At 37.4% G+C, this 14,265-nt stretch overlaps 1 protein-coding gene across 2 annotated transcripts in view; it reads left to right on the forward strand.

Moving 5' to 3' along the window:
- KAT6B (lysine acetyltransferase 6B) overlaps positions 1-13,649 on the forward strand; it is a 103,111-nt gene extending 89,462 nt beyond the window's left edge. For both annotated transcript variants that reach the window (XM_036385573.2, XM_054515577.1), the window contains 5 exons: positions 3,216-3,447; positions 5,191-5,350; positions 5,952-6,218; positions 7,422-7,722; positions 9,407-13,649. In XM_036385573.2, the coding sequence (XP_036241466.1) occupies positions 3,216-3,447; positions 5,191-5,350; positions 5,952-6,218; positions 7,422-7,722; positions 9,407-11,889 (3,443 nt within the window). In that variant the 3' untranslated portion in view covers positions 11,890-13,649. The remainder of the gene's footprint in view (positions 1-3,215; positions 3,448-5,190; positions 5,351-5,951; positions 6,219-7,421; positions 7,723-9,406) is intronic.
- Positions 13,650-14,265: the final 616 nt, after the last annotated feature.

Below are 14,265 nucleotides of genomic sequence, written 5' to 3' on the forward strand. Positions count from 1 at the left end.
TTTGGTGCATTGCTTTGCTGTGGAGGATAGAGATAAGGCAAGAAATAAAAATCATTAATGATATTTTGGCTGTTGAATTTTGTGATAATATCACTCATATGCCCAGAAGATAAGATAGACAACGCTTTGTTCTTGATTAGGTCTTACATGTTGTTGTGGCTTTAGTTTTTTGTGTAGTATACACTCTGGCTTGTTTGCTCTTGGGGGTGGGTGGTGAAGAGCTCTGTTTTGTCCTGTGAGTGTTGCTGCTCTTCATCGTCTGATATCAAGGATTATACTTAAGAAGGTTCTTTCAGGTTGCCACTTGGAGACTATCCATTGTTAGGATTAGGTAGACACAGTGAGGCTGCAGGTATCCATTTAACAGGGGCATATTGTGCTCATCCAGATGCTTCAGGAGAGATACATGAGCTACCAAGATCAGTGTTTTTATTTACCTGCAACTTAGATCAATTACTCTCAATTGGCCTCTCTTTGGTAAGTTTAATTTAATAGGTGTTATTCAAATCACAGAATCTGCTAAGAGAGACTTTCCATTCAGTGCTTGCTACAGGTAACCAAGAGTGTTAACTGTGATTTTTATTAGAACGTGAGTATCTTGGAAAAGCATGGGTTATATTTTAGAAAGGTAGGGGAAGGATACTGACAGGTGTTACTGCCATGCAGGTAATGTTTCACTATTTTAATGTGGAGTGAAAATGATCACTGAAAACTAGTCTCTAAATCCCCAGACACAGGAAAGGTAAAGTGAGCCAGTTTAATAAAACCTCAAAGGTGCTTGTGGTTGCCTAAGTCATGATTCCAGACTCTTGTTTGGTTTGTGGTTTTTTATTCAGCTTCGTAATATGTTTACCAAGAAATGATAGCTGCAGCCCCCTTATCTATGGGGAAAATGAAAGTAGAGTCCAAGTAACTTTAGAGTGTAGTGAAATGCAAGAATGAAACCTAGGTCTTGCAAATACCCTTCAAACACTTTCTATTGGTGCCCAAGACTTCTTGAATGTGAAATTGATAGGGTAAACTGTGAAGTTACTTGAAGCAATAAGTTCTCCTCATGGATTTCGTTTTAAAATCTAGGTTATTCTTCCTCTCTTTTCCGATGTTGAGGCGTCTATCACTACTTTTGTTACCTACCTCAGTTTTGCATGTTTTTTTATGGGCAGTGGCATCTTAGCATAAAGTTGGGTTTGTATGTTGTGCACAAGGTGATCCAGAATTGTTTCTTGATACAAGTGAAGCCTTTTTTAGAATTAGGCAGAATAGGCTATACACTATAGGTCTGCTTTTGTGCAATTGGAATGAAAGCAACAACAATTCTTACCTTCAACGTCCAGGATGCACTGTGGTGTTGAATGTGGAGTTTGATGTTTCCTGTCAACAATAGTTGCATGTAGTGCCAAGATGTACTAAAATGTATCATCAAGCTATAAAAAAGTTTAATACGCTGCAACTTTAAATGCTAAAATACCTTAATTTCCTTAATTTTTATGGTAGTGTTTCTTCTGTAAAACAAAATAAATTTCCTTACTGAGTTTCTGGTGGTACCATGCAGATGTAAGCAGGCTTCATGTAGCTCTGTAGGAGTAGGCAGATGTAGGATGGTATTCCTGAAGCTCTGGCATTTTATCACAAATCATGCTAATAGATATGAAAGGCACCCTGCTTATTTCAGTTTCTATCTTGTGATCACTTGAGATGTAGTAGGATGTCTACTTTTCTATGTAAATTTCTTTAGGCAAACTGGAGATAAGACTATGATGCATATCTGTGTATGTTTTTTCTAAATTCTGTTGTGGACCTTTGGTATTGTGTCCAAGAAAGGGAAGATGAATGTTTCAGGCAGAGTAATCAGACAAATATTTGTATGTGTATTTCATGGTTTTATTGAAGAAAAATACCTCTGTGTGTGGTTAGTGTATGGTAGACCATACAGCAAAATAAGGAAGCAGACACTACTTCTCTTCAACCTGGATACCATATGCAACCTCTTAATAACATGCTTTTAATGTATAGCTGATTGGATTGGGAGACACTTTGAGAGGTTAGTAGGATTTATTTAACAAACATGGCATGACTGTAGTAGATGTTTTATATCAGTCTTTGAAAAATAAAAGTGAAAAATTTGAGGGGAAAGAAGTGTTTTAAGAATATTGGAAAGCACAAGAACTGTACATTTTGGTGGATTCCAAATTACTTTTAAGTAATGTAATTGCATAAACATAATGTCTGTGCTTATGGTGGAGGAAGCTTTTTGTAAACCTGTTTGGAAGGAAGCTTTTTGTTTAAGGCCTGTGTGTTGGCAGTTTTTGGAAAGGCACAATGCAGAATATGTATCACAGAGGGATGAATGACTATGATGGGATACCTATTATTAATGATAGTATTTTTTTCTCTATACTGAATTGATTTTACAGGTGGCATTTTCTGGTATCTCCAAGTAGGTGTATTCTACTCTAAATTGTAAAATGCTTTTAGAGCTGGAGGGTTAAAAAGTACTTACAATATACATAGACTATAAATGAAGGTGGTATATTGTGTAATAGTGGATCAGTTACTGTCTTGAAGACTGCAAGCAGGAATTATGTGAATATTCTTAAAAGTGATTTAAGGGAGATTATTTTTTAATTATTTCTCTTTACTAATTCTCTGAGTAATTTATCTTGTGAAGTATGTTACCTCCAAAATGCAACTTCTCGCTGTTTAATCAAAAACTTGTGTCACTTGGGGCTTCTTGAAGAAAAATGACTTAACTGATATTACCCATGATACTTTCTCTTGAGATTCTTCTCCAACTTCTTGGCTTCAGTGATGTAACTCATTTAACAGTAACACTGTTTCTATAACAGTGATGTAAATGTTTCTCAAAAGACCAGAGTTGTAGCTCTGAGGGAGAACTTGCATGATGGGACCTGTTCCAAGACATGTTGGCTTTTTCTTCTCATACTTGCCTCACTATTAGAAAGGGGGCTTTGGTTCATGTTTGATTCTCCTAACAGAAGATCTGAGTCACTCACAAGAATTTGATCTTTCCTATGTCACTTTAATGATGAAAACTCATCTCTTTTATAGAGAGCATTTATTTAATTGCAAGACATTCAAGTAGTTCAATCAGTCATGCTGATGATCTTTTGTATTAATTCCAACTTTCTTATGGGCTAATTAAAATTCCTTGCTTTTGTTATCTCCATAAGGTATCCTGTTTCTTTTTATTCTAGGTTATTTACTTTCTAGAAGAGAGGGTCAAGCAGGATCCCCTGAAAAGCCATTGTCTGATCTGGGTCGTCTCTCCTACTTGGCTTATTGGAAAAGTGTCATATTGGAATACCTGAACTGCCACCATGAAAAACAAATCAGCATCAAAGGGATGAGCCGAGCTACTGGAATGTGTCCACACGATATTGCCACCACCCTGCAGCAACATAGCATGATAGATAAAAGAGAAGATAGGTCAGTGAATCTTGAAAAAAACTCTAAAAACTGAGACAAAACATTCTCTACTTACACAACAGTTGGTGTGAAAAATGTCTGTGTAAAAGTTTGCCTTTAAAATGAGTGATAACTGTCTTACTGTAGAAGTCAGTGCGGATGGGTTTTACATGCAGAGCTTTTCTTCCTGGGGATTCTTTGGATGCTCCTTCATGTTAATGGTTACTAGAAGTACATGGCCAGCTCAAAACACTTTCAGTTAAGAAAGTTTTGTTTCATTCAGTATAATCTTCCCTAAGTGTTCCCAGCTCTTGCTGTGCAAATATTTTGCTTGAATACCGGTAAGAGAAAAAATGGTGTTTGTGGGTGGCAGTCTCTCTTTCCACACTTGCTCTTTCAATCATTGCTGATCAGATCAACTCTACAGGAAGTGCTCCTGCTCAAGGTACTGGTAATACAAGTTTCTGTTTAATGTTATGATCAATGTTGAAGGTCAGTGCACTGAGAAGGTGAGTTCCTGTTTTGTGAATATCTTTTCTTCATGCTCTTGATGGGTATTTTAGAACTTTTCTGGGTTGTTGTTCTTGTTTGGTCTTTTTCTTTCCATAAAATGTCTTAAATGGCTTTCAATGGTATTTGTGTTTCTGAAGATGATCTTAATTCTTACTGGATATTCCAATCATAGAAACTTTATAATTAAGCAAAACTGCCTTGCAAACACTGGCTTGCCAAAACAATAAAGTTAAAATTGGAAAAAATTCAGCCTCAGTAATTTTTATGTGTCGCAGCACTAGTATTCAAAACTAGTAATTTTTGAACCAGTAAGAATGCAAGTCTTCAAAAAGGAGATTAGTTTACAAGATGGTGTGTGAGAGTAGTAAGAGGAGTGCTGGCATTGCCTTAAACCTCTTCTGGAATACTTAGTTATGGACAACCTGAGGACAAATCTATTTCAAGGGAAGTTTTTTGTACATGTAGTGAAGTAGAAGTTTTTTCATATTCTGGAAAAGGGTTCTGGATCTGATTTCTTTTTTTAAACTTTGTTTTTCACTGAGAGAATGTTGTTACTTCACCAACCTGATTTTTAAAGCACTTGAAATGCTTGCTAATCCTTGTTGTTTGGAATTGTGTAGTTCTTTGTAACAGGGGAGTTTGGTGGGTTATGTACATAGATATATTAGCATACTGTGCTACTTTATTAGTCTTTACCTACTTTTGATATGCCACTTCATAGTAATTGGAAGGTCATGTTGTACTTCATTAGTACAGGACTAAAGTATATTTGTATGCTTCCTCAGTAAACCTGTGCCTTCTGACTTGCTTTCTTGTCCCGTTAACTTATGTCTTCAGCTGTAACATTGACTTTCTCACTCTTGACTTGATGATCCACAGAGTTTTCTATCTATGTTTGTATGTAATATTAAAATTAGAAATTGTTCTGGCAGTGATTGAAGTGCCAACACTAAACCTCTTGAATTAGGTTTAGGGTAGTCAACTATAAAACCTTTACTTTGCTCTCTGTTGCCCTAGTGATGGTTAATACTGAACTTTCACTTCATAAACTTTTGTTCCTTCACTTCCTCTCAGTAAACAGTCAGTAGTGTAAGGATGTTATCACTGTCTGTAAGCTGGTATTTGTAGTTTGTTGGATCCTTTCATTAACCTGTATTTTTTCACAGGTTGTTTTGCAAAAGGATGTCAACTATAGAAAGGCTGTTCCAGGTGATCCTTTTCTAAATTAAATTACTGTTTATTTAATTGTAGATTTGTAATTATTAGAAGGGAAAAGCTGATTTCAAGTCATATGGAGAAACTGAAAGCGAATCCACGAATCAATGAAGTAGATCCTGAAAGCTTGAGATGGACTCCTTTGTTAGTTCCTAATGCTGCAGTTTCTGAAGAAGAGAGGGAAGCAGAAAAGGAGGTAATATCAGAGATAGCTTCTGAATTTCTCTTCCTTTGGCTTTCATCACTCTGAATATTCAACATTAGACTGTCTTAAATAGAGCAGATTTAGCTTTGACCATTACATATTGCTATTGCAATGCAGAATTTTTGGAAGCTGCACAGCAACACATGGTAACTTTGGGGGGATGCATATGAAAACTTAAAATGTGAATCACTTGTCATGGAGCTGTATTTATCACTCTTGAGGTAGTCAAAGAGCATGTAATCAGATCAAATTTGGTCCAGAGCTCAGGGGCTGCACTTTGAATTGATTCTTTGTGTTCTCAACTTGCTCAAAGTGATCCAGTCAGTGGGCATGTAATGTAGTGCTAAAGGACTTAAATCAATTCGCTGCATCATTAATAGTGCTAAATATCCCATGAAATGCAATCTTCTTTGGTTTGTTATCTATTAACTGTTGTAAAGGAGCAACTAGATGATTCAGCTGAAATGTTGTTGCTAGGTTAGCCAGCAGTGCTAATCAGGGTTGACTTATTTTAACTATTTAGCTGCATGTAAAGGATATGGCGAAGTAAATGCTGTTTCAGTGACCTGTTATTTTAACCTCAACCCTTCAGGCTGAGCGTCTTATGGAGCAAGCTAGCTGCTGGGAAAAGGAAGAGCAAGAAATATTCTCCACAAGAACTAATAGTAGGCAATCACCTGCAAAAGTACAATCTAAAAATAAATATTTGCGATCTCCAGAAAGTGTGGCCGTGGTGGGGGAGCGAGGGCAGTGCACAGAACAATCTAAGGAGAGCAGTGAGGAGGATGGCGGGGATGAGAATCAGCAGAGTTCGCCTCCCCGGCTGACCAAGCCCCAGTCACTGGCCATGAAGAGAAAGGTGTGTTACCTTAGAGCTTCATTCAAAGCCGTTTGTCTCTGATTTCAATCAAATCCTTACCGTCCAAGTAACAACCTGGTTTTTTGCAAACATTTATAAGACTTTTTTAATCTTTATGTGTTATTTGGACAATTAATTACTCCTTTCTTCTCTTTTCTGCACTCCATCCAGTTTTTATCTTTTGGATTTTTCACAGAACTATAAAATACTAGTGACATAAAAAAATCAGAATTTTCTGTTAATTTTTAAACTAGAGATTGCCCTCTGGTGTTTGGCATTGGTATTGGTTCAATATCTTAATGGTTCTTTCTTTTTTTGTATTACGATGGAGTCCAGCTTGTGGAGTTTGTCTTTTTTTGGTTTTTTTAATATAGGAACTCCTAAAAGGGGAATACTGTTTTTCAAAAGAAATGTTGTTTAAACAGAAGGGGGTTTTTTACCCATATTCTTCTAATTTAAACATTAAATTCTGGTTACTGCCATGTTTGCACTAATTTTTTAATTTCCTTAAAAAATCAACTGTTTGAGTTGCTTAAATTAGCAAACTTAAGAAAATCCCAAAATTTTAAAGCACTCACCTTAGCCTTTATATTTAGGTGTCTCTGCTGAGAATTAGGAAGTTGGATTGTCCCTTTGGTTATACTTTGTGAGCTCACTTTATGTAACCATAAATCTCTGAGTATGTATAATAATAGGAAAACAAAATCTTGAACAGTTTTTTTTTTTTTTTATAGCAGCCAACTAAATGCTTGAGGTGCACTTCTTCGATGTTATCTGTTTTTCTGTGTACATTCTTATTTCTAAAAATAGCAGAAACCCAAAAGGTAGAAGAATAAGCTTTGGTACTTGTGAAGGTTGTTGTGGAATTATAAATCTACAGAGGAAAAATGTGTGAGTGCAATTTATGTAACAGTGCTATGAATATTATTTGACAGAAGAAGGTAAAAGATACCACAATATAAAGAAAATTCTAGTCTTCATTTTTACTTATGGAAAGGTTTGTATACATACCTATTTTAACTGCTTAGACTGTTTAGACATTTTACTTTTAGATTCTGTCTACATTTGAATTTGATGCCACGTAAGGTGTTTTTTTGAAGGAGTAAATGGATTATTATAAACTTGCTCTACAAAAATTCATGTCAAGAATCAGTTAATGAACAGGAATGTAGGAAGAGTTTGATTTATGGAATTATTTTTCAGAGACCTTTCATACTGAAAAAGAAAAGGGGCCGTAAGCGCAGAAGGATAAACAGCAGTGTTACAACAGAGACAATTTCTGAAACAACCGAGGTGTTGAATGAGCCATTTGATAACTCAGATGAAGAGCGTCCCATGCCGCAGCTGGAACCCACCTGTGAGATGGATGGAGAAGATGATGACTTGAAGCCTGTGATTAGAAAAGCTTTTGAGTATCAACCTGGGCAGCAGAAACAGGAAGAAGAAGAGCAGAACAAGGAGGAGAAAGATATTCATTGTTACAGGCGTGATGAAAATTGTACAGGTAAACCTAAAATGTTCTCACATCTTCACAAAAATAATTTTGTTGGGTTGCCTTCAAAAGAAGTGTTTATTTTTGTCATGCATCTGGAAATTTTTAATGAGATGTATTTAGCTGTTGTTATTACTATAATAATTTGCTCTTTGTATTCAGGAAACAAATCTTACTCAGTCTGAGGCATTGAAGTTCTTGTCATATTGTCAAAAACAGCTTCTATGTCCCTACAGCAGGGCATTTCACTCAACAGTGCAAAGGGTATCACTGGAATATTGTCCAATATGGTTTTTGTGTCAGTGGTAAAGGATACAAGCAAAAAGTAACATTTGATTTACACAAATATCTTTCTATTCAGTATCGTTGGTAATTCAGCAAAATGTTTGGTGCTTCTGTGGCTTAATATATCCTCAGCACCAGGATCCTGTTTTATTTCCCTATGAAAGAGACAAATTTAACTGATGATGAGGCAAAAGATGATGTGTCCTTTCAAAGCTGCTTTTCTAGTTTGATTTCAAGGATATTTCCTGTCAGAAAAGTTAATGGATGGATAGTGAAACTACTAATGAGCTATTCTGAATGTACTCTCCTCCCTTGACCTCCTGGCCCTCAAATTATGCTTATCAGTTTTAATTACAGAATGAATGACTGGACTCTCAGGTCTGTGTATTTTCTCTAAGCCAGTAGCTACTACTTCAGTATTTGTGTAATTGCATGGGAAGTTCCATCCTTGCGATCCTCAGTTAGGGATCATGGGCTGATTTCTATTTCAAACAGCTCTTGTGTGATGTGGTACATTAGAATATTACCACTTTTTCCAGCTTCTCAAGAGGAACTGCTTAAACTAATAGTAGCAAGTTCCAGCTCTCTCCCAGTGGTCAGGTTTGCACGGTTTTAAGTAGACTGGTTTTTTTTAGTTTGCCTATGGAACACATCATCACAATATAGAAGTATCACTGAAGCCATTACAATCCCAAGTGCAGTATCTTATATCTTGATAATTTTCCTTTTTTCTGGAGTCCGTGTAAGTGGTATCTGGGGAGAAAGCAAAGAGGTGAATGTGTTTGGTTTTTTTTTTCTTGTCAATGGATTAGTTTAGTGTTCTGAGGCACTCTGTGTGTAATTTTAATTATCTTTTGCATTCTATCATCTCTTGTGAACCATGTCATGAGATGTTGCCCATGAGAAAGTACTAGATTGAACCACCTTTTATCAGCATTGGTATTAAAGGATGATTATATATATTTTTATGGTTTGTCCTCCAGAATGGTCAAAGAGGAAACTCAAGACTTTCATGTCATTACTGTCAAAAAAGATAAATGTGTGTTAGATCAATGTGTATATAAAGTGAAGGCATACTTCTATTCTAAAACCAAAGGTAGAAAATCAAATATTTGGACAGTATTTGCTTTAGTTTACATGTCATGTCATTTAAATCTCTGGGATTTTTCTAATGTATAAAAGGTGGTTCTGATAGTATCTGTTAAAAGGCCACCAGACCGTAACATACCTGTGTAGTTTGTTTGAGCTGTAGATACTACATTGTCCTACTGTGTTGAGACCTGTTTATAACTCTTGTTTAATACTTTCTTAATACATTTTGAGTTTATAAATTATTTTCAGGTTTATATTGGAAAATATTGATTAGTCTGCAAGCTAAGACTTGTTTTTTTGTCTCTATTACCTCCCAAAGATAATACAGAGGATGTAGCTGTGTTGGAAGAAAGCACTAAAGACAATCTTGAACCTTTAAAGAGTAAGCAGGGTTGGCCCAAAGGAGTTAAACGTGGTCCATCTAAATGGAGGCAAAGCAAAGAAAGAAAACCTGGCTTTAAGCTTAATTTGTACACTCCACCTGAGACTCCCATGGAGCCTGACTATCAGGTGCAGGTGGAAGAACAAAAGGAAGTAGCTGAAGACAAGCCCTGTTCAGTTCCTGCTGTTACAGAGGAAGCTGTTAAAGAACCTGCTGAAGCACTGCCACCACCAGATGATGAGGCAAAAGAAGTAGAACCTGAACCTCTGCACCCACCCAGTGAACCCTTTGAAAAACAAGAAAATGATACTATGAAAGCTGGGGAAGAAGAAAGGAGCATAGAGGAAGAGGGAAGCAATTCAAAAGATCAAGAAAAAGACAAAGCAGAAGAAGTTTTTGTGCAGAAAGAGGAGTCTGTGCATTTGGATGATCAGGAGGAAGAGGAGGAGGAGGATGAAGAACCTTCTCACAATGAAGATCATGATGCAGATGATGAAGATGACAGTCACATGGGTTCAACAGAAGTGGAGAAAGAGGAATTGCCTGGTGAGGCTTTCAAAGAAATGCTGGAAACTCAGCAATCTTTTTTAGACGTAAATGTTCAAACTGGTAATTCAAATCAGGAGTTAATGGATTGTGGTGTTGACCTTGCAGCTGATGAGTGTGCAAGTGACCAGAAAGAACTTGGTACAGATTCAGACCCAGTGCCTGAATCTGATGATGATCATGCAGACAACAACCAGGACCAAAAAGCTGGCGAAGAACTACATTCCGATTTCAAGGGAGAAGCTACTGAGACCATGGAGATTGACTCAGAGACTGTTCAGGCAGTACAGTCCCTAACCCAGGAAACAAGTGAACATGAAGATACATTTCAGGACTGTGCAGAGACTCAAGAGGCCTGTAGAAGTTTGCAGAACTATGCCCACAATGACCAAAGTCCCCAGATGACCACACTGGATGACTGTCAGCAGTCTGACCACAGCAGCCCAGTTTCATCTGTGCACTCTCATCCCAGCCAGTCAGTTCGTTCTGTTAATAGTCCAAATGTTGCTCCTTTAGAGAACAGCTATGCTCAGATCAGCCCAGATCAAAGTGCCATTTCTGTGCCATCTCTGCAGAACATGGAGACCAGCCCAATGATGGATGTTCCCTCAGTTTCTGATCATTCACAGCAAGTTGTGGATAGTGGGTTCAGTGACTTAGGAAGTATTGAGAGCACAACAGAAAACTATGAAAACCCAAGCAGTTACGATTCTACGATGGGTAGCAGTATCTGTGGAAACAACTCTTCTCAAAACAGTTGCTCGTACAGCAGCCTTACATCTAGTAACCTAACACAGAGTAGCTGTGCAGTGACCCAGCAGATATCTAACATTAATGGAAGCTGCAGTATGATGCAACAAGCGAACATCAATTCTCCTCCCACTTGTAATGTAAAATCTCCCCAAGGCTGTGTTGTTGAAAGGCCTCCAAGTGGCAACCAACAGTTATCCCAGTGCAGTATGGCTGCTAATTTCACCCCACCTATGCAGTTGACTGAAATCCCCGAGACTAGCAATGCCAACATTGGATTATATGAAAGAATGGGGCAGAGTGAATTTGGAGCAGGGCATTACTCACAGCCATCTGCCACCTTCAGCCTTGCTAAACTGCAGCAGTTAACTAATACGCTTATGGATCATTCTTTGCCTTACAGCCATTCAGCTGCTGTAACTTCCTATGCAAACAGTGCCTCTTTGTCTGCCCCCTTAAGTAACACGGGGCTTGTTCAGCTTTCTCAGTCTCCACATGCTGTTCCTGGAGGACCCCAAGCACAGGCTACCATGACCCCTCCCCCCAACCTTACTCCTCCTCCTATGAATTTGCCACCTCCCCTTTTGCAGCGTAATATGACTTCATCGAATATTGGAATATCCCACACCCAAAGACTGCAGACTCAGATGGCCAGCAAAGGTCATGTCTCTGTAAGAACCAAATCCACACCTCTGCCACCTGCTGCCGCAGCCCATCAGCCCCAGATTTATGGGCGAGCTTCACAGACTGTGGCCATGCAAGGGCCCGCACGGACCTTAACGATGCAGCGTGGCATGAACATGAGTGTAAATTTGATGCCAGCCCCTGCTTATAATGTCAATTCAGTGAACATGAACATGAACACCCTTAACGCTATGAATGGTTACAGTATGTCCCAGCCAATGATGAATAGTGGGTATCACAGTAATCATGGGTATATGAATCAAACCCCTCAGTACCCTATGCAGATGCAGATGGGAATGATGGGAACTCAGCCATATGCACAGCAGCCAATGCAGACAGCACCCCACAGTAACATGATGTACACTCCCCCGGGCCACCACGGCTACATGAACACAGGCATGTCCAAGCAGTCTCTCAATGGCTCCTACATGAGGAGGTAGGCCCTGGCAGAGACGCGCTACCCAACTGGCGTATGGCATTGATCTGCACAAATACCTTTGGAGAGTACGATTTCAAAACCAGCAATTGGTGTGAATGCAAAAACATTTGTTGGCACCATTTAAAAGCTGTATGCAGCAGAAAGCCTTATACAAGTTTTTCTTTATTTCATGCTTTGTTGGTTTTTTTATTTTTTTTCTTTGGTTTTGTTTTGTTCTGTTTTGGGGTTTTTTGTTTATTTTTTTAACATTGTGAGATTTAACTTCTCTTTGGGGGGAATTAGGTGGTTTTCCATTTTTTGTTTATTTCACTGAGCTTGAAGTTCTCTGGAAAGGAAGAACTCTTTCTATGAACTGCAATTACACAGCAGCTGATGGTTCAGAGCCATTTTATGTGCCTGCTCCCATTAAAAATGTGGATAAATAGACTCCAAAACTATCAGACAGTACTGGATCATGAGCTTTTTCTCTCTCCTTTCCCCACATGTAAATGCCTTTTAGCAGTTCTTTTATTGTATTATTTTGTTTCTGAAGGTGACACTTCTGCATGCCGCTAATGTCTTTGTTAGTGACAGTGCATTTTGTAGTACTGTACAAGTGTTGTGCTTAACAGTAAGCCATTTCTTAATTTTTTTGCCTTGATTAGGTTACCCTAGTTTGAGGGGTAAAAAAACCAGAACTATATTTTTGTTAATTATAAAACTTGTAAAAATAATAAAAAAAAGCTGCAAAAGCTATTCACATTTTGGTTAGTTCAAAGGGTTTTATTGCTGTATGTTTAGTGTAAAGTTGAGACTCTTTTCCATTTTTGTGACCAGTTTCTTTGGGGCTGGGTAGGAAAACAGGCAGCTTTCTGTTTTATAAAAACTTACGTTTTTTTGTTGATTGAAACATCTCAGTGTTTATTTGTCAAGTTTTGAAACATTTTCGTATATGTCCAAATACTTGGCAGGATTTAAAAAAAAAGTAGTGAATTTGGTGTAAAGTTGCTATTTTATGGAAATGCCTCTAACTTTACATTTTCATTCCATCTGTAGATTTTTCTATCTTTATAAAATATTGGAGTTATTTTTTAAGGGAAAAAATAGAGCAGTAGCGTGTGAATAGCTCAAACTAAGCTTACAGATCGCATGTAAAAAGGCAAAAGTTATTTGTGTCTGTTTATATTGCTTCCTTTTTTGTAGCCTTTGTACCTGTACAGAGTGACTGTAAGGGCCGAACAGAAGAGGCTTGATACATGTAAAAATAGGACCCAGTGACACTCTTGTATTTATCTGTTATCTTTTTAGTCAGTCACTTAAAAAAAAATACCCACAAAAGACCCACCCAAGCAACAAAAATAAAAACTGCAAAAAACTACACCCCCCCCCCCTCCCAAGCTGTACATTTTAACATAAAATAAATTATGATGAGCCATTTTTAGCCTCTTGTGTCTTGTCATAGTTTGATGTTGCATGGGAATTACCTCCTGAAACAGTGTTTGTTACAGTGCTCTTACGTGCTTGATCTAAAGCCCATTACAGTTGGTGGGGTTTGGATTAGGCTGTTCAGAGCTTAGGTGTAGGTTACTCATCATAATTGCATACACCCTGTGAAAATAAAGAATACCTAAGATTATTTTTTTTAATAATCTTAATAAAATATTGAATAAATATGTATTTAATACCTTACAAGGTTGTCAATATTTAATGTATGAAACTTCTTTCCTACAGAAGGTGTGAATATATATATCTCTATATAAAAGGATATATGATAGTAACAGACATGGTGTTTGAACTGTATTTTAATGATAGAATTGTAATCTCTTCCTTTGTCATTGTTGCTGGGTAACAAGATGATGCAAATTCTGCATTAAATGTATGGGTTCTGTGTATATGCATGTATGTGGGTACACACAAACATACAGAGATGAACACTTCTCATGTAGCAATAGAAGGTCTGTTAAAGACAAGAAGGCTATGTGAGCTCCTGAGTGGACAAATTCAAATGTGGGATGTTTGAACCTACACCAGAACAAGTCCCTGTAACAATTTTTCAGAATGCTTCTCATGTGAATGTAGCCACTGTCCTGCAGTAAGGTTACTAGTTAAGGTGAAAGGAGTGGCCATCTTGACTGAAAACTGTCCCCATTCCAGTATATAAAACAGCTTTAAATAATATATTTATTATATTATTTAAATAATAATATTTCATATATTTTAAAGTCAAAGAGATGTGTATTTCTTTAAATAAAACCATTACTGTGTGGTGGTACCACAAGAAATCAAGAAATTGATACTACAGATTCATGTACATGACCTGTTGAGTTTTAATACAATGGAGCAGCAGTCTAAAATAGTGAATCTAAATGAGAGCTAAAATTGCTCATCAAATGGTAAT

Source organism: Molothrus ater, chromosome 8 (genome assembly GCF_012460135.2).
Source record: "Molothrus ater isolate BHLD 08-10-18 breed brown headed cowbird chromosome 8, BPBGC_Mater_1.1, whole genome shotgun sequence".
In the NCBI taxonomy this organism is placed as follows: domain Eukaryota; kingdom Metazoa; phylum Chordata; class Aves; order Passeriformes; family Icteridae; genus Molothrus; species Molothrus ater.